General features: G+C 48.7%; 1 protein-coding gene across 1 annotated transcript in view; it reads right to left on the reverse strand.

Annotated features, from left to right (window-relative positions):
* Positions 1–27,729, reverse strand: part of TAPT1 (transmembrane anterior posterior transformation 1) — a 156,354-nt gene that overhangs the window by 33,185 nt on the left and 95,440 nt on the right. Inside the window, exons 7-14 of the mRNA XM_075333129.1 lie at positions 26,274–26,436; positions 25,890–26,025; positions 22,796–22,893; positions 21,085–21,154; positions 14,133–14,213; positions 5,803–5,912; positions 934–993; positions 308–376 (exon numbers count right to left, since the gene is read on the reverse strand). Of these exons, the coding sequence (XP_075189244.1) occupies positions 308–376; positions 934–993; positions 5,803–5,912; positions 14,133–14,213; positions 21,085–21,154; positions 22,796–22,893; positions 25,890–26,025; positions 26,274–26,436 (787 nt within the window). The remainder of the gene's footprint in view (positions 1–307; positions 377–933; positions 994–5,802; positions 5,913–14,132; positions 14,214–21,084; positions 21,155–22,795; positions 22,894–25,889; positions 26,026–26,273; positions 26,437–27,729) is intronic.

Consider the following 27,729-nt stretch of genomic DNA (forward strand, 5'->3'; position numbering starts at 1 on the left):
TATACGGGTGTCCGTATCACCCAGCAGGACCCGCCATCAGTATGGAGGTGACCTGTTCATTGTCCTGATCCGTTTCCGACCCTGTCCAGTCTCTTTCCGATCGGATAAATTTTGGGCTCACAATCTAAGGTCCCTATCAGTATATTTTTGAATTGTGGGAGGAAACCGGAGAACCCGGAGGAAACCCACGCAAACACGGGGAGAACATACAAACTCCTTGCAGATGGTGTCCTTGTTGGGACATAGCTATGAATACACCGTATGCTCTGAGGTCCTGGCAACACACCAGTGTCACACACATACTTACAAGCACGGCAAGCGGGAGAGGAATGAATCCCATCCGCCGCGAGACGGAGTCGCTGTAGTCCGTGTAAGCCTGAAACAGAGAGACCATGAGATCCAGATGGTTACACCCTCCTGTAATAAATGAGGGGCACGAATATGACAGGTGGGTCATGGTGGGTACGGGCAGAGGGGTCAGAGAGAGTGTCCATCCCACCATACAGGGTCATTAAAGGGATTTTCCTTATTCAAGTTTATTCCCTACTTTACAGGATTACTTTATAAAAAAAAAAACCCAAAAAAACCCAACCTTCTGCATGACTTGTTGATGCCCACAATCTTTGCCAACGCAGCTGCAGAGGGAATGTCATGACTACTGTAAATGACCACTGCAGCCAATCACTGGGTTGGCCCGTCATCTCCCTTGACATAACTGCTCAGCCCAGTGACTGACTGCAGTGGTCACTATGTCATCAAGGGTGCAGCAGCGCCAACAAAGCCTGGGGGGACGGCAGAGAGGCAGTGCTTGAGTGGCATGGAGTAAGTAAGCGGAGATGACTTTGTTATTCTTATATAGATTAAATCTAAAAAAAAAAAAAATGAATATGGAAAATCCCTTGAAATCATGTAACAATCATAGTAAGTACGTACATTTTTTTGACGACTGCTCACGAGTTCAAAGGCAAGACTGGCTCTGTATTCACTGTATACCTGCCGGAGAAATAACGAGACACATCAGGGCACAGGGTATAGATATATTACACAAATCATGGGGGGTGGGGGGATCTGCCCCGCACTCCTCTGCATCACCCCAGAGAGGACGGCACAATACAAAACTATCAGATTACTGCAGGATTCCTAGTTCCTTACATTTTAGGGCACAGTAACTGTAGGGAGATCTGTTGTGAATGGTGCTGTTCCCGGGAGTGTTTCAGGACTCCCTCTGGTGGCTAATGCTGGTAGTGAGTCTGATTCTGTATCTGTCACTCAGACAGGTGTTGGAGAGGATTGCTGTTTCAGGAAGCCCATGGAATTCAGCCTGGGGAGGATATAGGAAGACAGCCTCTGTCTAACCTTTGCCGGTGGTAATTGTTTCTGCTTCAGGTGAAGATGTCCTGAATTTTGTTCTCCAGCCTTTTCCTTAATGCCGGCGTCACACGGTACGATATATTGTGCGATAGGTCGGCGGGCTCACGAATTCGTGACGCACATCCGGCATCGTTAGAGATGTCGTACCGTGTGATACCGCCGAACGACCGAACGAGCAAAAATACTCACCTTATCGTTGCTCGTTGACACGTCGTTCATTATCAAAATGTCGTTCCTCCTTCTGTGCTCCGGTTGTTCATCGTTCCCGTGGCAGCACACATCACTCCATGTGACACCCTGGGAACGACAAACACAGCTTACCTGCGTCCCGCCGGCAATGCGGAAGGAAGGAGGTGGGCGGGATGTTATATCCCACTCATCTCCGCCCCTCCGCTACTATTGGCTGGCGGCTGTGTGACGTCGCTGTGACACCGAACGTCCCTCCCCCTTCAGGAAGAGGATGTTCGCCGCCCACAGCGAGGTCGTGCGGGAGGTAAGTGCATGTGACGGGGGTTAACGACTTTGTGCACCACGGGCAACTAATTGCGATCGCACAATAGATCGTACAGTGTGACGCCGGCATTAGGTTTTTGTTTTGACTTTTTGCACCTTTTGGATTCTCCAGGAATGATTTCTACAGCGGTTTTTCGTTCCTTTGCATCGGTTTTGTTCCCATGTCATCCTGAGTCTGCAGCTATGTCTGATAAGTATTTTGCTCTCATAGTCTGGGCTTGGTTAAAGGCTGCATTTGCACTGAAGGGAGTTTCTGCTTAATCTATGTCTTTTTCTAAATCAATGTTTGAGAATATTCCCTTTTGTTTCTTGCAAGTGAATAAGTGCTCTTCCTGCACTATTTTTGGAGGGCCATTTATTCCCAGCAAAAAGGGAGTTTTTACCCCCTGTTTGAGCAGGAGTTTTGTATCTCATGTGTTTTTGTAGTTATGATCTTTTCTATTATATTTTCATTTTCTATTTAAATGTATTTGCACAAAGAGTTCCTGATATAGTGAGAGGAAAGATCGTGTGATCTTGAAGGGAATTTTTGATTATCAAGTGTTGGTATTATTCAGGATTTTAACTGGCTGCAACCAGTAATCTATCCTATACTTTTAAAATCTAGCTAGCAGGGCCTCACTTTGCTTATTTCTATATCTACCATCTGTGTGTTATTTTTTCTTACATCACCATCATTATATCTTGGGGGCTTGGACTTTCCTTTGGGGCTGCTCTGAGGCAAGTCAGGATTCCTTATTCCATCTTTGAGGTTATTTAATTCTCTGGCGGTGACGAGGCGTCTAGGTTTGTTAGGAACGCTCCACCGTTACTTCTAGTTGTGTTTGTGTAGTCAGTGGATTGCAGCCAGCTAAGTTTCCAACTACTCTTGTGTATTATCATCAACTTTTCTTATGGCATTTTTGCAAGATGTTTTGCAGTCTCCGAACCATAACAGATCACACTGGTCACAGCATCTGGTTTCACCTATCAATAATGACGTCTCGATCTTTAGGATAAAACCTCGATGTCTGATCAGTGGGATTTGTAAATCACAAAGGGGGTCTGCTGAATGGAGTTTTAGACTCGTTTATAGAGGCATCTTACTACACAGGCATCCGCGCAGTGCCATTTAAAGGGAATGTAAAATCAGAAAATCACCTATTGGCCAAATAAGGTTTTTGTGGCGTATGACTTTTAAGAAGACATTTTGCCAGGTTCTCTTTTTCACCATATCATAATGATTATTAAAAAATAATTCTTAATATTGCCACTGGGCCCATTTTAGAATGTTTTACCAGGAAGAGTTTACAGCAGGCTCATTATCATCACAGACAGGAGTACAATGACTAATAATACTGCCATGCACAGCTGATAACACAACATCCAATATTCACATTAGTTGATGTCACAGCTGTCCCTGATCCCCCTCCCATCACAGTGACATTTGCACACGCTCATTAGACACTTAAATACAAAAGATTAGGTCAGAGTCTGACCAGAGGGTCTAACAAAAGCAGTGTGAAAGTTGCAAGATTTCCATTTTTTTATTTTAATCTAGACTGATATGGCACCAAAAAATAATACTGGAAAAAAAATATATTTAACATAAAAACTTGGATTTAAATAATAAGTAATTTTGTGATGATGGCTTTCCTCTGTGAATGGGGCTGAGCGGCATTACCCAGCACAGCCGATTATGGTGTGTTTGTCTAAGGGACGTCCCTGATGATCGGTCTGATCTCAGCCCGCAATGCCCAGACCTGTCATGGCTCTCCCAACCTGCGCGTGACCGCTTTGTATATTTCTACGAGGCTGCCATGCTTGGGTTGGGAGACTAGGGGCCAGTCCGGGCATTGTGATCGGAGAGCGGACCAATGATCAGGGGCATCTGAAAAAGCCCAAAGGCTGAGACTAGATCAAGAAATCATCTTTTTATAGCGGTTATTTTGCGGTAAAAAAAAAAAAAAAAAAAAGGCAAACAGAAAGCACACAGGCAAGATACCGTATTTTCCGGCACATAAGATGACTTTTTAACCCCTGAAAATCTTCTCAAAAGTCGGGTGTCGTCTTATACGGCGATGCATGGTGCCCTCAGTTACACTCAATAAAAGATATGCTCACCTGTCCTTCATTCCCGCAGTGCCTCCAGCCGCTTCTTGCACACAGACCCCTCCGTGATAGCGTCCAGCGCACGTCTGGTGCCACAGAGCATTTAACTGCAGTAAAGCGCTGACTGTAGTGGTGGCCCTGTGTATTGGACGTGTTTTGCTGCAGTTGAATGCTTTGTGGCGCCATAAACCATTCAACTGTAGTAAAGCCATGACGAAATCCGGCAGCGGCCGCTCTGTTCACACTATCACAGGGGAGTCTGTGTGCCTGCGGACTGCAAGAAACAGCTGGAGGCAGCGCGGGCACGGAGGAGAGGTGAGAATATATTTTATTTTGTGTAAACAACTGCATGATAGGGGACAGGAGGGAACCAGCAGGAGGGCATTATTAAACAATGGGCTCATTACAGCAGGGGACATTACAAAACAATGGGGACATTACAGCAGGGGACAGCATTAAACAATGGGGACATTACTGCAGGGACATCACTAAACAATAGGGATATTACTCGGGTCGGCTTATACTCAAGTATGTACAATATATCCCAAACTCTATATTTTAACTGGAAAAGTTGGGGGTCGTCTTATACGCCGGAAAATACAGTACATGCAACTTGCACTGAAGCCTATGTAACCGAGCTGCTCCAACTTGTGACCAATGACAAAATATCCAGCACACTTGCATTTGTGTCGCAGTTGTGGTAGATGACAGATCGCAACGCAACAACCTCAATATCATGCACCATTTTAAGATGAAGCCTGCCTGACAAGATCAACCAATCAGAAGTCAGCTTTCATTTTTTCACAAGGAAAACTGCCCTGTGATTGGTTACTAGATAGTTTTTTTTCCTTAAGGGCTTGTCCGCTTTGGGGGAACTATTTTGATTTCTACTTAAAAGCACGGGCTAAAAATCATTTTTGTAATTGGGTGTCATTTAAGTCAGACAAAAGAAAGTCTGCAAAGGTGGACAAGCGCTTTAAAGGCCCTATTCAAGTGATGTAAAAAAAAAAATAAAAAAAAAAAATAAAAAATAAATACATTACAAACTGTAGATAGACACAGCGATATAAAATTCCAGGAATTATTACGCATTTCTGGAGATGCCCATTTTAGTGATAGAGTCATCTGAAGTCAGATTCCCACCTTTACCCCATGTGCCTGCCAACTTCAGCGCCCGCAGGCTCCAGGATAGTCAGGTGGATGTCATGCGCCTAATATATTATTTATTTGCTTTTGTCTATAGTAAGGAGCAACTACAATCACAATATTAGGCTATGTGCCCACGTTGCGTCCTGTCCCTGCAGAAATTTCTGCAGTGATTTGCACAGCACACGTGCGCTTCAAATCGCTGTGGAAACACTGCATAATGAATGCAGTGAAAAGCCGATTTCATGCACTCTGGATGCAGCCCCCACCATAGACAGAGCGGGGGCTGCATCCAAAGCGCACGGAATAAGGGACATGTTGCTTTTTAGAACGCAGAAATTTGGCAGCATGCAAATCGCTGCGTTCTAAAACGCAACGTGTGCATGGATTATGCACAATCTTCATAGATTGCGCTGGGGACACAGTTACACTGCAGCGCAATACGCACGTGGGCACAGAGCCTAAAAGGGTCCTTTTGAAATAAAAACCAAAAAAAAAAAAAAACCTTCAAGTTATGTAAACCACGTAGAATATATATATTTTTTTGCACTGAATGTTTGCACGTAAGAGCAGTACGCTGCACTTGGGTACACTGTTATACTACCGCTATACAGATGCAGACCCGCCAGACAGAGACCTGTAAGGAATTGCTGTAATGAGATGAATTGCCTGTATACTTACATCTGCAGTGATGTCGTTGAATTTGGTTATAAAGGCGTGCTTCACCACATCCACCGCAATCTCCGATGCAATGACCATGCACACGTCAGGGAACAACACCCACAGGTGATCTGAAGAAAAGGAAACCAGGCGTGAAATACTGCCCTATGGTGGGTGCACTGCTCTTTAGATTCTGAGGTCTCATGTACACAGCATGGATGGTGTATGGTGACGCACTGTCCCTGTATAGCACCGTATTGTGTTTCACCTGGACCATGCTTCATCTGGTGCCAAGTGAACACAGCCATTCTCTGCTAGAAGTACACAACGCCATGATTCCCTACCAAGATGTCCATATTGAGTATGCAAAAATATCCGTAAGAGCAAATGATAAATCACATTCACAATATATACCTAGTGCAAAAGGCACTTGTAAACATGGAAAATCCTGTATAGAAATCCATTAAGGTAATGCAATCCACAAAAAGCATATAGGGAAAAACAGGAGATCATACTAAAGCAAGAGAGATTCATTAATTGTATGGAAGACCTGGAGTCCCCCCCCCCCCCCAAGGGGTAACGCGCGTACGCCTCCCTGGTCTGATGAAGCGTGACATATACAACACGTGAAACGCGCGTTACCCCCCCGGGGTTCACAGTTGTTGGTATGTAATACGGAGTTTATTCCGTGGTTAACTGTGTGGGCTGCCCAGCAATTTCACCATACAGTTAATGAATCTCTCTTGCTGTAGTATGGCTCCCCCTCTTACCTACATATGCCAATGATCTCTGTCTTACTATTTTTGTAAAACCATTGTTGCCATGTGGCATCCATTTGTGCCAATGTCTCCTTTGTCTCTGCATCTATTTGTCAATTGTTTGTCATATATTTATATGATGTAATAAATTCAAAGAATTCTTTTGCACAAAATCCACCCTTGTTCTCCTGTTTTTCCCAAGATGTTCATATGAAGTTGCAGTATAAAAAAAAAATTTTGAGACCCAGGTACATCTACAGATGCCCATTATGGTCCACACCATGACAGATCAAGCCTCTATACAGTAAAATATACAGTACTGGCAACATTTTAGGTCAGCGTATAAAAATGTTGAAAGTTTAAAAAAAAAAAAAAAATAGAAATGTTAATAGTTTACATTTTGTTAATTGATAAAAGAAGGGAATTTTGTTACTTACCGTAAATTCCTTTTCTTCTAGCTCCAATTGGGAGACCCAGACGATTGGGTGTATAGCTACTGCCTCCGGAGGCCACACAAAGTATTACACTAAAAAGTGTAAGGCCCCTCCCCTTCTGCATATACACCCCCCGTGGGATCACGGGCTGCTTCAGTTTTAGTGCAAAAGCAAGAAGGAGGAAAGCCAATAATTGGTTAAACAATTCAATCCGAAGGAACATCGGAGAACTGAAACCATTCAACATGAACAACATGTGTACCCGAACAACCAAAAATCCCGAAGGAACAGGGGCGGGTGCTGGGTCTCCCAATTGGAGCTAGAAGAAAAGGAATTTACGGTAAGTAACAAAATTCCCTTCTTCTTCGGCGCTCCATTGGGAGACCCAGACGATTGGGACGTCCAAAAGCAGTCCCTGGGTGGGTAAATTAATACCTCAAGTTTGGACTGTAAAAACAGCCCTTCCCTACATGGAGGCAACCGCCGCCTGCAGGACTCTTCTACTTAGGCTGGCATCCGCCTAAGCGTAGACATGCACCTGATAACGCTTGGTGAAGGTGTGCAGACTCGCCCAGGTAGCCGCCTGGCACACCTGCTGAGCCGTAGCCTGGTGCCATAATGTCCAGGACGCACCCACGGCTCTGGTAGAATGGGCCTTCAGCCCTGATGGAACCGGAAGCCCAGCAAAACGGTAGGCTTCAAGAATTGGTTCCTTGGTCCATCGAGCCAGGGTGGATTTGGAAGCCTGCGACCCTTTGCGCTGACCAGCGACAAGTACAAAGAGTGCATCCGAGCGGCGCAGGGGCGCCGTGCGGGAAATGTAGATTCTGAGCGCTCTCATCAGATCCAACAAATGCAAATCCAATTCATATCGATGAACTGGATGAGGACAAAAGGAAGGTAAGGAGATATCCTGACTGAGATGAAAAGGGGGATACCACCTTAGGGAGAAACCCCGGAATCAGGCGCAGCACTACCTTGTCTTGGTGAAACACCAGGAAGGGAGCTTTGGATGACCGCGCTGCTAGCTCGGACACTCTCTGAAGAGACGTGACCGCTACCAAAAAGGCCACTTTCTGTGAAAGTCGAGAAAGTGAAACATCCCTCAGAGGCTCAAAGGGCGGCTCCTGGAGAGCAATTAGTACCCTGTTCAGATCCCATGGGTCTAACGGCCTCTTGTACGGAGGGACAATGTGACAAACCCCCTGCAGGAACGTGCGTACCTGAGGAAGTCGTACTATGCGCTTCTGAAAGAACACAGACAGCGCTGGGACTCGTCCGTTAAGGGAGCCGAGCGACAAACCTTTTCCCAAACCAGATTGCAGGAAGGAAGGAAAAGTAGGCAATGCAAATGTCCAGGGAGACACTCCCTGAGCAGAGCCCTAAGATAAGAATATCTTCCACGTCTTGTGGTAGATCTTGGCAGACGTCGGCTTCCTAGCCCGTCTCATGGTGACAATGACGTCTTGAGATAATCCTGAAGACGCTAGGATCCAGGACTCAATGGCCACACAGTCAGGTTCAGGGCTGTAGAATTCAGATGGAAAAAACGGCCCTTGGGACAGTAAGTCTGGCCGGTCTGGTAGTGCCCACGGTCGGCCGACCGTGAGATGCCACAGATGCAGGTACCACGACCTCCTCGGCCAGTCTGGGGCGACGAGGATGGCGCGGCGGCAATCGGAGCTGATCTTGCGTAGCCCTCTGGGCAACAGTGCCAGAGAGGGAAACACATAGGGTAGCTGGAACTGCGACCAATCCTGAACTAAGGCGCCTGCCGCCAGAGCTCTTTGATCGTGAGACCGCGCCATGAAAATCGGGCCCTTGTTGTTGTGCCGAGACGCCAGTAGGTCGACGTCCGGCCTCCCCCAGCGGCTACAGATTTCTTGAAACCCGTCCGGGTGCAGAGACCATTCCCCTGCGTCCATGCCCTGGCGACTGAGGAAGTCTGCTTCCCAGTTTTCTACGCCCGGGATGTGAACTGCGGATATGGTGTATGCTCTGTCTTCCACCCACATCAGAATCCGCCGGACTTCCTGGGAGGCTTGCCGACTGCGTGTTCCGTCTTGGTGGTTGATGTATGCCACCGCTGCGAAATTGTCCGACTGAATTCGGATCTGTTTGCCTTCCAGCCTCTGCTGGAAGGTTTGCAGGACAAGATACCCTGCCCAGATTTCCAGAACATTGATCTGAAGGGTGGACTCCTCTGAAGAGAGTCCTTGCCCGTCTGAGAAAGGGGTACGTTCCTGTCTAGGGACGTCGACTTCCCATCCCATTGGCGAAGAATGTCCTATAGAAGTGGACGCAGATGAAACTGCGCGAAAGGGACTGCCTCTGCATGAGGCGTCTTAAGGGGTGTGACTGGCCTTGAAGGAGAGACTGCACCCCCGTCAGTAGTGAACGCTGTATGTTCAGCGTGAGCTGCACTATCGCTGAGAGAGTGTGAAGCTCCATGCCAAGATATGTCAGCGATTGGGTCGGTGTCAGATTTAACTTTGAAAAGTTTATGATCCACCCGAAACTCTGGAGAGTCTCCAGCGCCACGTTCAGGCTGTGTTGGCATGCCTCTTGAGAGGGTGCCTTGACAAGTAGATCGTCCAAGTAAGGGATCACAGAGTGACCCTGAGAGTGCAGGACTACTCCCACTGCTGCCATGAACTGGTGAAAAGCCGTGGGGCTGTCGCCAGACCGAAGGGCAGGGCTACGAACTGAAGATGCTCGTCTTCAATAACGAAACGTAGCCAACACCGGTGCTCTGGATCAATCGGCACGTGGAGATAAGCATCCTGATGTCTATTGACGCTAGGAAATCTCCTTGAGACATTGAGGCAATGACGGAGCGGAGGGATTTCATCCGGAACCGCCTGGTTTTCAAGTGCTTGTTGAGCAGGTTTAGGTCCAAAACGGAACGGAAAAAGCCGTCGTCTTTTGGTACCACAACCAGATTGGAGTAAAAACCGTATCATGTTCCTGAGGAGGAACAGGGATTACCACTCCTTCTGCCTGCAGAAGAGCATCGGCTCGGTCGGGAGGTGAGGAAGTTCTGAAGATCTAGTCGGAGGACGAGAACAGAACTCTATCCTGTACACGTGAGACAAAATGTCTCTCACCCACCGGTCTTTCACCTGTGGCAGCTAAATGTCGCCAAAGCGGGAGAGTCTGCCACCGACCGCGGATGCGGAGAGAGAGGGCTGAACATCATGAGGAAACCGCCTTGGTAGCGGTTCCTCCGGCTGCCTTCCTTGGGCGTGATTGAGCCTGTCAGGAATCTGCGCCTCTCTGAGCCTTTTGAGTCCTTTTGGACGAGGACAATTGGGACCTGCCCGAGCCTGGGAAGGACCGAAACCTCGACTGTCCCTTCCTCTGTTGTGTTGTTTGATCTGGGCTGGTATAAGGAAGAGTCCTTACCCTTGGACTGTTTAATGATTTCATCCAATCGCTCACCAAACAGTCTGTCACCAGATAATGGCAAACTGGTTAAGCACTTTTTTGGAAGCAGAATCTGCTGTCCATTTCCTCAACCACAAGGCTCAGCGTAAAACCACGGAGTCGGCGGACGCCACTGACGTACGGCTCGTAGTGCAGGACAGCATTAATAGCGTAAGTCGCAATGCAGACATTGCGAGGTTAAGGACGCCATCTGCGGCACAGATGTACATGTGACAGTGTCCACGTGCGCAAGACCAGCTGAAATAGCTTGGAATGCCCATACGGCTGCGAATGCCGGAGCAACCGACACGCCGATAGCTTCATAGACAGAGTTCAACCAGAGGACCATCTGTCTGTCCATGGCATCTTTAAGTGAAGTCCCATCTTCCACTGCAACTATGGATCTAGCCGCAAGCCTGGAGATTGGGGGATCCATCTTTGGACACTGTGTCCAGCGCTTGACCACGTCAGGGAGAAAAAAGGATAACGTGTATCCTTAATACGATTGGAGAACGCTTATCTGGATAAGTGTGGTGTTTCCGGATTGCTTCTCTGAAGTCAGAGTGGCCAGAAAAGTACTCAAAATACGCTTGAGATACTGAAAAGGGATTTCTCCTGCTGTGAAGCTGACTCCTCCACCGGAGGAGCTGAGGGAGAAATATCCAACATTCCCTTGATGGACGCTAGGAGATCATTCACTATGGCGTCACCATCCGGAGTATCCGGATTGAGAGCGGTCTCAGGATCAGAGTCCTGATCAGCTACGTCTGCCTCATCATACAGAGAGTCCTGCTGGGACCCTAACCAGTGATGAAGCCGAGTGCCGCTCCCAGCGAGCTCGCTTAGACTGTCTGGGACTGTCGTCCGTGTCAGAGCCTGCGCCCTGGGATGCATGGGACCCCCCCCCGGAGCATTGATTTGTTCCAAATGAGGGCGGCCAGGGAGCATTGTATCAACATTGCCCATGGTCCGTCTGGACTGCAAAGTCTCTAAGATGTTAGTCACAGTCACAGACAATCTATCAGCCGAAACTGCAACTCCGTCCCTGTCCCTGGACAGGGTTCACAGGTGGTTCCTTTGGCCACTTCTAGCAGAGACCCCCGGCTGACCAAGTGCTACAGGGGAGCATTGCACACAATGGGGACAGTGGAACCTGCCGTGTGGAACAGTATCACATGCAGTACAAGCAGCATAGAAAGCCTGTGCCTTGGCACTCTTTCTTTTTTGCTGCTGTTGTCTAGCCATCTAGAAGCATTAGCCAAGAATAGCGACCGTACAGTGCAATGTATAGCATACAAGCAGAAAGTACAAATGAACACTTCAGCACATGCAGTACAAGCAGCATAGAAAGCCTGTGCCTTAGCACCCTTGCTTTTTGCTGCTGTAGTCTAGCCATCTAGGCATAAAGTACAAATGGCATTAGTGGGGTCAGCACTTCAGGTGCTGCTTACCGCCCGCACAAAGGCGGGTGTGTGGTCGCCCGAATCCTGTGACTGGTTGCCCAGAGCTTGTCTCCCTTCTCCAGCCCAGACTCGTGCAGGAATGGCTGCCGGCGTCTTGTGAAGAGGGGCGGGCCGTGGGCGTGCCCCAGACAAGAGCGGGAAACTGGCGTCCCACTGTGTCCAGTGAAGGGGGCTGGAGAATGCAAAGCAGACTCCAGCTCTCGGCGCTGACTTTCTGTACAGCGTCCCGCCCCTCCCCTGACTGGCAGGGCTGGGGGCGGGAACGAAGCGAAAACTAGGCCGCAAAGCCGGGGACTCGAGTAATAAGCGCGGCCGTCCTATGTGCACGGCCAGCGCGGAAGTCCCCGGCGCACCACAAGTCCCAGCCGCGCCACAGTGTAAAACACCCCGCAGCGGCCGGCGCGGCAGTTTCTAACACATAAATTCACTCAGCTAAGCTGCAGTGAATAATAGCACAAGCGCTCCGCGCTGTTGTCCCCGGCGCACTAGCACTCCCAGCAATGCTGGTGTGTGTGTGCGCGATGTGTACGGGGACACAGAGTACCTTAATATAGCAGGGCCCTGTCCCTGACGATACCCAGCTCCATATCCAGCAGGTTCTCCGGGTCTGTGGATGGAGCTCGGTCTCAGTGCCTGGAGACCGGTAAGATCCCACTTCACCCAGAGCCCCGAGGGGGGATGGGGAAGGAAAACAGCATGTGGGCTCCAGCCTCCGTACCCGCAATGGGTACCTCAACCTTAACAAACACCGCCGACAAAAGTGGGGTGCGAAGGGAGCATGCTGGGGGCCCTAGTATGGGCCCTCTTTTCTTCCATCCGACATAGTCAGCAGCTGCTGCTGACTAAAAACAGTGGAGCTATGCGTGGATGTCTGACCTCCTTCGCACAAAGCATAAAACTGAAGCAGCCCGTGATCCCACGGGGGGTGTATATGCAGAAGGGGAGGGGCCTTACACTTTTTAGTGTAATACTTTGTGTGGCCTCCGGAGGCAGTAGCTATACACCCAATCGTCTGGGTCTCCCAATGGAGCGCCGAAGAAATAAAGTGAATAAACAAGAGGGGCATCTAAACCACATCAATATTTGGGATGATCGCCCTTTGCCTTCAAGAGAGCATCAATTCTTCAACGTACACCTGCACAAAGTCAGGGAACGTGTAGGATTGTAGTCAGGTATATGAGTAACTGATTATACCAAATAGGTGATAGTGATCATTATTTTCATGTGTAGGATGAAATATAGCTAATAACTGAAACAGAAACATCTACGTAGGAGGTTTAAAACTGGGCGAGGAACAGCCAAAGGCAATATTGTGGAAGAACGTTCCAGGTCACCAATGACTGGTATGGAAAGACTGAACACAGCAACAAGATGCAAGGTAGTTATACTGCAACAGCAAGGTCTCTAGCAGGCAAAGAGTTCAAATCTGCCTGGGGTTTCATATTGTGCTGGTTAGGTTTGAAGAAGCACCAAGAAATGGACAATGTTAAGGACTGTAGAGACAGTGGTCGGAAACTTGGTGCAGAAGATGAAAGACAAATCGTGTTACATTCCCTTCAATATTGGAAGATGTCCAGCAGTGCCATCAGCTCAGAATTGGGAGCACCAAGTGGGACCCAGCTGCACCCTTATACTACTATTTGAAAGTTTTGCCAGTAGTGTCCTTCAAAGGAGAATTACTGCCAAAAAACACCATATCTTCCAAATGGTAAGGCGGCCAAGCAACTCAACTGTACACAAAAATATAGGAATCTGGGTGCAGAAAAAAATGGCAGCAGGTGCTCTGGACTGATGAGTCAAAATGTGAAATATCTGGCTGTAACAGATAAGTGTTTGGTCTCCGGAGGTCTGGAGAGACCACAATAACGAGTGTCTGCAGGCTATAGTGCATTTCACTGGAGAAGCACTGCAAGTTTCAGCAAATGGGGCTGGTAATGTAATCAGAATTAATGGCATCATTCATTTTGCATTTTAATTGGTAACTTTAAAGCATTCTTACATTGCACAATTTTTTTTTTTTTTTTTACAGGTACCTAAAACTGTAGCACGGTACTGTAGGACATAAAGAAGATTGGCACTACATATACGGGACCCCACCAGCTCTGTCTAGCTTTGGCAATATACACTCCACCATACGACCTACTGCAATATAGTCCATCTTATGGGAAGGACAAATTAAAACTGGTTGTGCAAACTGTGCAACCCCCACCATTGACCATGCTATACACTGTACATGCATAGAATATATAAAATAACTATGAAGTACAGACCTGGATTCCAGGAGAACTGCTCCATGTTCCTCAGGCATACGATCAGTAGTAGCACATAATTTGTGAATCTCTCTTTGATATCTGCAATAAACAGTGAAGAGTTAAAAAGCAAATTGTAAGACCAGAAGACCAGGCAGTTCCCAGATATGAGCAGTAGACTGGGTCTTTACGAACAGTCATGGCACTTAACCAAGCATGGGGCGTACTTCTTCCAAATGATCATGGAAGACTTCATTATCATTCGAGCTTGCCTGGCTTGCACATTGCACCAACCGCCAGCACAGCTCCGGTCGCCTGATGTAGCCATGTTCCAGTCCCCACTAGTACGATATGAGCAGATGCTGCCAGTACTGGTCAGCACAGCTCCATTCACTGCAGACCACCCACTAAACCCCCGTCCTTTAACTACAGGAACCACCAATGCCTGGCTGAACATGTAATACACGGCTGGACTGAATGTGAGAGCGAAGTTTTGTTTATTCCCGGGTTCTCCCCTTGAGATGAGGACTACACTATGATGTCCTACTGCCCAGGACCATCCCTTAGATGAGGAAAGAAGGGAATTTTGTTTACTTACCGTAAATTCCTTTTCTTCTAGCTCCAATTGGGAGACCCAGACAGTGGGTGTATAGCTACTGCCTCTGGAGGCCGCACAAAGAACTACACTTAAAAGTGTAAGGCCCCTCCCCTTCTGGCTATACACCCTCCCGTAGGAGTACAGATTCCTCAGTTTTAGTACCAAAGCAAGAAGGAGGAAAGCCAATAACAGTTTAAAAAACAAATTCAATCCGATAACTAGATCGGAGAACTTAAGAAACAACGTGAACAACATGTGCACCCGAAAAAACGAAACCCTAAAAACAGATAGGGCGGGTGCTGGGTCTCCCAATTGGAGCTAGAAGAAAAGGAATTTACGGTAAGTAAACAAAATTCCCTTCTTCTTTTTCGCTCCTAATTGGGAGACCCAGACAGTGGGACGTCCAAAAGCAGTCCCTGGGTGGGTAAAAAGATACCACATGAACGGGCTGTCATACAGCCTCTTCCTACAGGTGGGCCACCGCCGCCTGAAGGACCTGTCTACCTAGGCTGGCGTCTGCCGAAGCGTAGGTATGCACTTGATAGTGTTTGGTAAACGTGTGCAGACTCGACCAGGTAGCCGCCTGGCACACTTGCTGAGCCGTAGCCTGATGCCTCAACGCCCAGGACGCACCAACGGCTCTGGTAGAATGGGCCTTCAGTCCAGATGGAATCTGAAGCCCAGCAGAACGGTATGTGTGAAGAATTGGTTCCTTGATCCACCGCGCCAGGGTGGATTTGGAAGCTTGCGATCCCTTATGCTGACCAGCGACTAGGACAAAGAGCGCATCCGAACGGCGTAGAGGCGCCGTGCGAGAAATGTAAATCCTGAGTGCTCTCACCAGGTCCAACAGATGTAAACCCTTTTCAAATTGGTGAACTGGATGCGGACACAAAGATGGCAAAGTGATATCCTGATTGAGATGAAAGGAAGAAACCACCTTGGGAGAAAACTCTGGAATTGGACGCAGTACTACCTTGTCTTGGTGAAATACCAGGAAGGGAGATTTGCAAGATAACGCCGCCAGCTCGGACACTCTTCGAAGAGACGTGACCGCTACAAGAAAAACTACCTTTTGTGAAAGCCGAGAAAGGGGAACCTCTTTCAAAGGCTCGAAAGGCGGCTTTTGAAGAGCAAGGAGAACCTTGTTCAGATCCCAGGGTTCCAATGGCCGTCTGTAAGGAGGAACGATATGACAAACTCCTTGGAGAAACGTGCGTACTTTAGAAAGCTGTGCCAAGCGCTTCTGAAAGAATACGGATAACGCGGAGACTTGACCCTTAAGCGAGCTAAGGGACAAACCTTTTTCCAACCCAGACTGCAGGAAGGAAAGAAAAATTGGCAATGCAAATGGCCAGGGAGAAAACCCTTGAGCCAAGCACCACGCTAAGAATATCTTCCACGTCCTGTGATAGATCTTAGCTGAGGATGGTTTTCTAGCCTGTCTCATTGTGGCAACAACTCCCTGAGATAAACCTGAGGCCGCTAGGATCCAGGACTCAATGGCCACACAGTCAGGTTCAGGGCCGCAGAATTCAGATGGAAAAACGGCCCTTGAGACAGCAGATCTGGACGGTCTGGTAGTGCCCACGGTTGGCCTACCGTGAGATGCCACAGATCCGGGTACCACGACCTTCTTGGCCAATTTGGAGCGACGAGTATGGCTCGCTGGCAGTCGGACTTGATTTTCCGGAGAACTCTGGGTAACAATGCTAGAGGTGGGAACACATAGGGGAGTCGGAATTGCGACCAATCCTGAACCAAGGCGTCTGCCGCCAGCGCTCGGTGATCGTGAGACCGTGCCATGAAAACTGGGACCTTGTTGTTGTGCCGTGACGCCATCAGATCGACGTCCGGCGACCCCCAGCGGCAACAGATCTGTTGAAACACGTCCGGGTGAAGGGACCATTCTCCTGCGTCCATGCCCTGGCGACTGAGAAAGTCTGCTTCCCAGTTTTCCACGCCTGGGATGTGAACTGCAGATATGGTGGACGCTTTGCTTTCCACCCACGTCAAAATCCGCTGGACTTCTTGAAAAGCTTGGCGACTGCGTGTTCCCCCTTGGTGGTTGATGTACGCCACCGCCGTGGAATTGTCCGACTGAATCCGAATCTGCTTGCCTTCCAGCCATTGTTGGAAGGCTCGCAGGGCAAGATAGATTGCTCTGATTTCCAGAACATTGATCTGCAAGGTGGACTCTTCCTGAGTCCACGTCCCCTGAGCCCTGTGGTGGAGAAACACCGCTCCCCACCCTGATAGGCTCGCATCTGTCGTGACCACTGCCCAGGACGGGGGAAGGAACGACTTTCCCTGTGACAATGAGTTGGGGAGAAGCCACCAACGTAGAGAATCCTTGGCAGTCTGAGAGAGGGAGACAGTCCTGTCGAGGGACGTCGATTTCCCATCCCATTGGCGCAGAATGTCCCATTGGAGAGGGCGCAGATGAAACTGCGCGAACGGGACTGCCTCCATTGCTGCTACCATCTTTCCTAGGAAATGCATGAGGCGCCTCAGTGAGTGCGACTGGCTCTGAAGGAGAGATTGCACTCCAGTCCGTAGCGAGCACTGCTTGTCCAGTGGAAGCCTCACTATCGCTGATAGAGTATGAAACTCCATGCCAAGATAAGTCAGAGATTGGGTCGGGGTTAGATGAGACTTTGGAAAGTTGATAATCCACCCGAAAGTCTGGAGAGTGTCTAGCGCCACCTTCAGACTGTGTTGGCATGCTTCTTGAGAGGATGCCTTTATAAGCAGGTCGTCTAGGTACGGGATGACCGAGTGACCCTGCGAGTGCAGAACAGCTACTACTGCTGCCATGACTTTGGTGAAGACCCGGGGGGCTGTTGCCAGACCGAAGGGTAACGCTACGAACTGTAGGTGCTCGTCGTGTATGACGAAACGTAGGAAACGCTGATGCTCTGGTGCAATCGGCACGTGGAGATACGCATCTTTGATGTCTATTGATGCTAGAAAATCTCCCTGAGACATTGAGGCTATGACGGAGCGTAGGGATTCCATCCGGAACCTCCTGACTTTTACGTGTCTGTTGAGCAACTTCAGATCCAGGACGGGACGATACGATCCGTCCTTTTTTGGGACCACAAACAGATTGGAGTAAAAACCGTGACCCTGTTCCTGAAGAGGGACGGAGGTCACCACTCCTTCCGCCTTTAGAGCGGCCACCGCCTGCAACAGAGCATCGGCTCGGTCTGGTGGTGGAGAAGTTCTGAAGAAACGAGTTGGCGGACGAGAACCGAACTCTATCCTGTACCCGTGAGATAGAATATCTCTCACCCAACGGTCTTTGACATTTGCTAGCCAAATGTCGCCAAAGTGGGACAGCCTCCCACCGACCGCGGGTGTGGGCATCGGAGACCGCAAGTCAGGAGGACGTCGTTTTGGCAACGGTTCCTCCGGCTGGTCTTTTTGGGCGTGACTGAGACCTCCAAGAATTTGAACGTCTCTGGTCCTTTTGAGTCTTTTTTGACGAGGCGAATTGGGACCTGCCCTGTCCTCGAAAGGACCGATAACCAGACTGACCCCTCCTCTGTTGGGGCTTGTTTTGTCTGTGTTGCGGTAAGGAAGAGTCCTTACCCTTGGAGTGTTTGATGATTTCATCCAAACGCTCTCCAAACAATCGGTCACGAGAAAAAGGCAAATTGGTTAAGCACTTCTTGGAATGAGAATCTGCTTTCCAATGTCTCAACCACAGAGCCCTACGCAAAACAACTGAGTTGGCTGACGCCACTGCCGTGCGGCTTGTAGCGTCAAGAACAGCATTAATCGCGTACGACGCGAATGCCGCCATTTGCGAGGTCAATGGTGCTACCTGCGGGGCAAATGCACGTGTGACTGAGTCGACTCGCGCAAGCCCGGCCGTGATAGCTTGGAGTGCCCATACGGCCGCAAAAGAAGGCGCTAATGACGCTCCAATCGCTTCATAGATGGATTTCAGCCAGAGCTCCATCTGCCTGTCAGTGGCATCTTTAAGTGCCGCTCCATCTTCAACAGCAACCAAGGATCTGGCTGCAAGCCTGGAAATTGGAGGATCCACTTTTGGACACTGGGTCCAACCCTTGACCACTTCAGAGGGAAAAGGGTAGCGTGTATCTTTAAGTCGTTTAGGAAAACGCCTTTCAGGATAAGCGTGGGGTTTCTGGATTGCGTCTCTGAAGTCAGCGTGGTCCAGAAAAGTGCTTAATGTACGCTTAGGGTATCTGAAATGGATTCTCTCGTGCTGCGAAGCTGACTCCTCTACAGGAGGAGCTGGTGGGGAAATATTCAACATCTTATTGATGTTAAATATAAGATCATTAACTATTGCGTCACCATCTGGTGTATCTAGATTGAGAGCGGTCCCAGGATCAGAATCCTGATCAGTTAAGTCCGCCTCATCACCCATAGATTCATCCCGCTGGGATCCAGACCATTGAGATGAATGTGAAGGCCCGTCATAACGAGCCCGCTTAGGCTGCCCGGGGCCATCGTCCGAGTCAGAGTCTTCACCCTGAGGTGTAGATGCCCGTCCCGGAGCTAGGAGCTGAGGGGGACCAGGGGGCAATACATGCACAGTGTCCGTGGTCTGAAGTACAGGCCTAGCTCGCAATGTGTCAAGAATTTGTGACATAGTGAGAGACATTCTGTCAGCAAAAGCTGCAAACTCAGTTCCTGTCACCTGGACAGCATTCACAGGTGGTACACCCTGGGACACGTCCAGCAGAGGTCCCGACTGTGCAAGCGCCGCAGGGGCCGAGCACTGCACACAATGGGGGTCCGTGGAGCCTGCCGGTAGAAAAGTCCCACATGCGGTGCAGGAAGCATACAATGTCTGTGCCTTGGCACCCTTGCGTTTTACGGGCGACATGCTGCTGGCTCTCTGCATGTGAGAGAGTCTATAGCCAAAGGGCGACCAGCGCTATGTAATACCAAGTATTTGTAGCAACAAAATACTAAGAATACTACGAGCACAAGAGGGGGTGAGCCCTGAGGGCTGCTTACCGCCCGCTGAACAGCGGGTAAGAGGCTGCAGAATGCCTTGTCTGGGTCTCCCCGGCTCCCCTCTGCAGCTCAGCGTGTCAGCAAGAATGGCTGCCGGCTTCTGTGGAGAGGGGCGGTCCGTGGGAGTTCCCAAACAAAAGTGCGGGAACAGTGTCCCCTCTGTGCTGACTGTGAGGGCTGGAGTATGTAAAAACGACTCCAGCCCTCAGCGCTGATGCACTGGCCAGCGTCCCGCCCCTCTCCTGACTGGCAGGTCTGTGGGCGGGAACGAACGAAAGCAGGCCGCAAAAGCCGGGGACTCGAGTTATCAGCGCGGCCGCCGTAAAAGCGCGGGCCGCGCTGAAGTCCCCGGCGCACCGCAAGTGCCAGCCGCGCCGCTGTTCGAGCGGCCGGCGCGACCGAGTTCTAGACGTGGGCAGCGTCCCGCCCCTCTCCTGACTGGCAGGTGTGGGGGCGGGAACGAAAGGAAGCAGGCCGCAAAAGCCGGGGACTGTAGTTATCAGCGCGGCCGCCGTAAAAGCGCAGGCCGCGCTGAAGTCCCCGGCGCACTACAAGTGCCAGCCGCGCCGCAGTCCCAGCGGCCGGCGCGGCCTATTCCCATAAATGTGCCTGCTTCAGCAAAGCTGAATGAGGCCATGGCACAGGCGCCGCAGCGCTGATGTCCCCCGGCGCACTACAACACCCAGCATGCTGCGGTGTGAGCGCCAGATACACGGGGACACAGAGTACCTTGAGGAAGCAGGGCCATGTCCCTGATGTACTCCGCTCCATCCAGCATCTTCTCCAGGGGCTGTAGATGGAGCACGGTCTCTGTGCCTGGAGACCGGTAAATCCCACTTCACCCAGAGCCCTGTAAAAAGGGATGGGGAAGGAATCAGCATGTGGGCTCCTGCCGCCGTACCCGCAATGGGTACCTCAACCTTACAAACACCTCCGACATAAGTGGGGTGAGAAGGGAGCATGCTGGGAGTCTGTATAGACCCTCTTTTCTTCCATCCGACATAGTCAGCAGCTGCTGCTGACTAAAAACAATGGAGCTATGCGTGCGTGTCTGACCTCCTTGCGCACAAAGCTAAAACTGAGGAATCTGTACTCCTACGGGAGGGTGTATAGCCAGAAGGGGAGGGGCCTTACACTTTTAAGTGTAGTTCTTTGTGCGGCCTCCAGAGGCAGTAGCTATACACCCACTGTCTGGGTCTCCCAATTAGGAGCGAAAAAGAAAGACATAGGTCATTGTGTTCACCTTCAGACAAAACAACAGAACTGATGTGAATTAGTGGATACACTGCCAAAGTAATAAAAAAAAAATCCACTGTCCTTCCAAATATCTGAGGTTCCCATGAAATCCCTGCCAAAGCAGAAGACAGGCAAACGTACCGCTGTTGGACATCTGGAACAGATTGTTCTTCTCGAACTTCTTGAAGACGCTCCCTTTTATTTCCACAAACTGAGAAGCAAATAGACAAATTGAGGACAGATGTAACCCCACTGCCCTCCATCCCCAAAGAGGTCCACATTATTAGCAAATAAAAGGATTGTCTGGTGAAACCAAGTTCTCATCTACACGCAGGTTTGGTAGGGTCCGACTGTTGAGACCAGCACCAATCGGCTGAATGTGCAGTATCATCCAATCCCTATAGAGCTGCCGAGTGCTAAACTTTTGACCAAGGGCCTTACAGAGAATGAATGGAGTAGTGGTCAAGATACCAACCTGCTGATCAATTATGTGGGGTTTATTTTCCCAGTTCTGCAGGTTAGTACGGGTCCCACTGATCAATTAGATAGTACTGATCCATCAGTAGGTGATGGCTTATTTGTATTGGTCAGCCCCTTTAAAATGATCAATTTAACTAAGTATCTGACTGATGTATTATGACGAATAGGTGCAGGTTCCCGATCAGCGTAATGCTAGTCCCGTGATCCCTGCTCCATTATTGAAAACTAAAAGCAGACATGACTGCATTTTAGGGCTACAAGATAAGGGAGGCTGCAGTTCTCGTCTCTTGGCACAATTTCCATAAGTTTCAATAGAGAGATGGAAGCGAGTCAACTAGCCAATAAATACATAAAAAAAAAAAATCATCTGCCTGTGGCAGCTTCGATTCAAGTCCGCTCTATACATCAAAGTGCCATAAGGCGGGAGCCATAGTCATAAGGAATATCCTGTAGAAATATCGGACAGGACTAAGATATGACAACCCCTTTAGGATGTAACATAAGCTACACGCACCAGTAAACGGTGGCCACTAAATAAAGTAGGGGCTCAGGATTTTCATCTCAGACAATTATGGCGTATTAAGAGAAAATAGCACAAAAGTCTGCCCCTCCCCAGGCACTGCCAATAGAGTGGTGGCTGAGCATGTGCAGCTATCTCCACTGCTGAGCACGTGACCTACAAATAAGTATATATATATATATATATATATTATATATGGACAAGAGTATGTGGTTGGAGCCAGATGAGGAGTACCAGTGTGCCCTGCCTACAGTCATGCATGGTGGTGGGAGTGTCAGTTTGGGGCTGCATCAGTGCTGCCGACTGTGGGGAGCTACAGTTTATGGAGGGAACCATGAATACCAACATGTACTGTAATATACTGAAGCAGAGCATGATCCCCTGCCTTCGGAAACTGGGCAACAGAGCAGTATTCCAACATGACGACGAACCCAAACACCTCAAAGGTGACCACTGCCTTGCTAAAGAAACTCTCCAGACCTAAACTCTATTGAGTATCTGTGGGACATCCTCAAACAGAAGGTGGCGGAGTGCAAGGTCTCTAACATCCACCACCTCCTTCATGGAGGATGGAAGAGGATCCAGCGGCTTTTGTGAAGCTCTAGTGAACTCCATGCCCAAGAGAGTTAAGGCAGTGCTTGAAAATAATGGTGGCCATGCAAAATATTGGCACTTTGGGCACAATTTGGCCATATTCACTGACAATAATGGCTGGGTGTTGAGTTATTTAGAGGGCTTCAAATTTACACTGTTATACAAGCCGCACACTGATTAAATTGTATCAAAGAGTCATATCCTCAGTGTTGTCTCATGAAAAGAAAAAATAACACATCACCTGTAGACAGTACTTACATTATTAGACATCATGATGGTGAGAAGTGACTTATTGTGGGAGTTGAAGGCAACATTCAGGGTGGTCGCTTGCACCAATATAAGGATGGCATGTAAGACTGCGGGTAAGCGCCATAAGGAAAAGAACTACAGCGGCAATGTGCACACACACCCAAACATTCATGTAATATAATGGTGAAAACCCCTTTAGTGTGCCCGGTCTGTCCTTGCTACAGAGACTAGTTTTTATTATTACTGTTTTAGGCCCGTTTCACACGTCAGTGATTCTGGGACGTTTGTGCTTTTTTTTAAACGTACCAAAATCACTGACATACGCAGACCCATTATAATGAATGGGTCTGCTCACACATCAGTGATTTTTCACTGCACGTGTCTCCGTGCGGCGTACCCGCGTGTCAGTGATTGCCGCACGGAGACATGTCCATTTTTTTCTGGCATCACTGATGTCCCACGGACCACGCAGTGGTGTGATCCGTGAAACACGTGCCAGAAAAACACGTGCTTCTAAAATAAAAAGCATTTTTAACTCACCCGGTTCCAGTGACGCTCTCTGCAGCCCGTGCAGCCTGCTGCTTCTGAGCCGGCTCATTACTGTCGCGCATATTCATGATGCACGACACAGCCGACCCGGAAGCAGCTGCTGCGGAGGTCAGCGCCGGCAGGATGCTGCACCGCGGGAGCGATCAGCACCATAGAGAGCGGGAGCGGGCACAGGTGAGTTAATCTCTAAGTGCAATCACGGGCCACGGAGAACGGAGCCCGGATTGCACTTAGACAACCCACGTGTGCCGTGAATCACGGCACACGGAGGGACATGTGCATGTTTTACACGCCAGTGAAAAACGTCAGTGTTTTTCACTGACGTGTGAAACGGGCATTAAGGATATTTAGATCAGGATTCTTTTTTTTTTTTTTTTTTTAACTTAAAAAAAACTTAAATTTTCACTTGACTTACCGACTCTTTTGTTTTCCTGCACATTGAGAATGGGATAAGAAGTGTTCAACCCCAGGAGAAAACCTTTGTCAATTGCTGAAGCTTGTCGACCCTAAAGGCCCTGTCACACACAGATAAATCTGCGGCAGATCTGTGGTTGCAGTGAAATTGTGGACAATCAGTGCCAGGTTTGTGGCGGTGTACAAATGGAACAATATGTCCATGATTTCACTGCAACTACAGATCTGCCAAACATTTATCTCTGTGTGTGACAGGGCCTTAAGGGTCAGCACACATGGCAAGTAATACAGAGCAAGTGGAATGCAAAGAAAACAATCGCAGCATGCTGTGGGTAGAATGCGATCCGGTTTCACTCACGCCCATTCAAGACTATGGGGGCGAGAGAAATGTCGTATTACAGTGGAGTGCAATGCGATTCTCGCATCAGCCGGCAACGAGGGAGATTGAGAGATAAATCTGTCTCCTCCGCAGCGCCGGCCCTCCCCTCTGCAGCTGTGGTCTGATCGCAGGGATTAGACCACAGTCGCATGACACTCAGCTCCTGCTATGCTGTGATCGTGAGCAGAGTGTCATGCGAGCACTCGCACTAATGCTTTTGTGGCCTCAGCCTAATACTGAGTAACAAACACACAGTTAGAATTTGCCTACACTTGCCGTTTCGAGTGGTTGTCTTGCAACCACAAGTATACGATCTGCCAGGATTTGGCAAGCTGCAGCACTTTGTCAAAATATGCCCTGGGGTGGATAACCCCTCTAAAAGATGCTTAAAAAAAAAAAAATAAATAAATGGAGTTAAATGCCTTGTAAAAACCCCTGCGCCTCTGATTCTGCCCCTCCTTCCCGTTTTGTGCTGCGCCAGTCCACTGCAGACATTCACAATTGTCAGGGCTTTCGGGGATTTTTACAAGGTATTTATCTCCATTCTTTGGAGCTAAATCCTGAACTAAATGTCTGTCAGTGAGCGGATTCTAAAGGTCTGTGCACACTGAATATTTATACATCCTGGCATACTAGTATTGTTTCTTTGAAGCGAAAAACACTTCAGGAAAACGCTCTTTGTCTGTGCCATCTTTGCTGCTGGTGTCTTTTTATGACATATATAAAATATTGGTGGCTTCCATACAAAAACTGCTTAAAGAAGGAGAAAAAAAAAAAAAAAAAATATCAAACATACCGTATTTTTGGGATTTTAAGATGCACTTTTCCTCCCAAAAATGTGGGAGGAAAATGAGGAATATAGCTTACCGGGGGGCTGTCTGTGCGGTGACCGGGTGCCTGTGGCTGCATGTAGGCGGCTGGGTGCCTGTCGGTGCCAGCTCCCTCTCTGTCCTGGAGGCCGGCTGCCTCTCTGTGTGGGTGGGCGGGTGGCACTCAGTACGTGCGGGCTGGTGGCTGTGCGGACTGCGGTGGTTGTGTGGTGAGTGTTCCTGTTCAAATGATGGTGTCGGGAGTCAGCAGGTGCGCAGATGGAGCCCTTGGATGAGAGCTCCATCTGCGCATGCGCCGCTCCAGGTGCCATCATTTGAACCGGGACCACGGACACTCACTGCACCGGCCTGCTCCACTACTGACCCGCCGCTGCTGCCTCTGACACCACAGACACGCCGCTGCTGCCGCCACTGACCGCCGCTGTTTCCGCCATGGACCCGACGCTGCCAGCACAACCTCTGCCTCCTGTGACCTGCTTCACCACTACTGCTGCCCGCCTCCGGTAAGACAACACTGGAGTACAAGACTGACCCCATTTTTATTTTACCTTTTATCTCTAAATTTGGGGTGCATCTTATAAAACGAACAATATGGTATACACAGCAAGTCGTTTTAACATTGCTTTGCGTACGTCCATTTTTATAACTTTCATTAAGCACTTTTCAAGGAAAGTTCCAGGCAGATTCTGCCTGAAAAAGATATTGTGTGCATATATCCCAAAAGGGAGTAGTATAAATGTTTTTTTTCTGAACGCCTCTTAGAAATGGATGAGCACAGGCCATATATATATGTGAACTGAACTTTCCTGTGGTCGTAAATCAGCTGAGAGAAGGAGCAGAGCCCTATGGGCCCGTTTAGCTTGCACATGGTGGGACTCAGATAACCTAATGCACTTGGGTACAGCACAGAGGTGCTTTATGCAAAGGATACAGACATACAAGACGGCCATGAAGAAGTGAGGGATGACCCCCAGGTGGGCTCTCTTTCTTTCCTTGTGTTCTGTAGCTGTCCAGTACAAAGCATCCAAAATGTCTTGTCCAAAGGAGGAAAAGAGACGGTCAGCAACCTGGAGGAAGAAGCAAAATGGATTATAGCAGTCAATGAATAGGGCACAGTCTGCGGAGCCGCACCGTGACACACAAGTCACCAATACAAAGCCAGGGTGGTGGCCATCTAGAAAACCACTGGAGACATCAACCCAGCTCCTATATGTTTAGTGTGAGACCAGGAGCAGGAGCCAGCGAGATATCCTTCATGACTCAAGTCACATCAGGCAGGACGGCAAGCCAGGACCACCGCCATATAACGTCTTACCTCCAGCATGTTATAAATGATGTAGAGCTTGATGACGGACTGTCCTCGGATCAGGTGGTACATCATGGAGTAGTCCACGTAGTGCATCATAAAATAGCAAATCACCAATATCACCCCCTTCAGGATGTCACAGACCTGTGCAGGCTGCAGGACACGGCCGCCACTGAGAATGGGAAAAAGCAAGATGTCTCTGATCCCGAGAGTAACACCGCCATCTAGTGTCATGCCGCAGTACTTCACACAAAATAAGAGAATCTGTGCTTTTCGTTACAAGGGTTATGTTTGCTTTTTTTTTTTTACATTATTATTATTATAGCGCCAATAATTCTATGGCACTTTACATGTGAAAAAAGGTATACATAATAGGGACAACTACAATAATCAGGAACAATACAAAGCATAGACTGTTACAGAGGAGAGAGGACCCTGCCACATTGGAGTCTTCTCTTAAAGGAGTAAGCTATCTTTTGAAATAGTCATAGTCAGACTGGACAACCCCTTTAAGATATACCATCAATGTGCAATAGGACAGGAACTGACTGATTGTGGGGATTCAACCACTGAACAGGTACAAAAGAGCAGCGGCAGCAATGCAGACCTTTACTGCGTGTGCAGGTACTGCCAATAAGGTGCGGTAACACACTAATTCCCGGACATGTCTATGAAGTGCTGCTGTACAGGAGTACACAGGAGGGCACTGCCCCTCCATTCTTCTTATAAGTGGGGGTACCTCCCAATTCAGGCCAGCATTGCAAATAACCCTCAAATCAATGTGCGAAAGTCACTAGTAAGGCGTCTTTTTTGTCTTTACACCTTTCTTTTGGGAATAGAGCAAGGGCTTATAGTTTTGCAGGATCAGTTTGCCTTTTACCACCACCTGTTATTGACCCACCAAAACATACGCAAATTCAGATTTTGTTGGTTGTGGCTTCCTCCCACATGCTGCTTTTTTTTTTTTCTTCTCCCTGTTGTGAAATTTTTGTTTTTACAGTGTTCTGTGTGTCGGAAAAATTACTTACGTATGTCCATCTATCTATCTCTCTCTATCTATATCACTATCTATCTCTATCTATCTATACACACACATTATATATATATATATATATGCACATATGTATAATAAATTCTATATATACCGTGTTTCCCCGATAGTAAGACACCCCCGATAGTAAGACGTAGTGGGGGTTTTGGGGGGGGGGGGGGTCAGCTAATGTAAGTCGTACCCCGAAAGTAAGACATAGTAAATGGAAAGCGTTATTTATTTTTTTTTTCTTCTTCTTCTTTACAGTACCGGCCGAGCGCCCAGCTGAGCGCCCTGACATGCCGGCGGCCGAGCGCTCAGCTGAGAGCTGTCACATGCCGGCAGTCGGGCGCTCAGCCGAACGCTCGGCCACCGAGAAATGTTGCAGTAATGTTGTCCGTGGTCCATTAGGACCACGGTGCAGCAATCGCGGCA

Source organism: Anomaloglossus baeobatrachus, chromosome 1, assembly GCF_048569485.1.
Source record: "Anomaloglossus baeobatrachus isolate aAnoBae1 chromosome 1, aAnoBae1.hap1, whole genome shotgun sequence".
NCBI lineage: Eukaryota > Metazoa > Chordata > Amphibia > Anura > Aromobatidae > Anomaloglossus > Anomaloglossus baeobatrachus.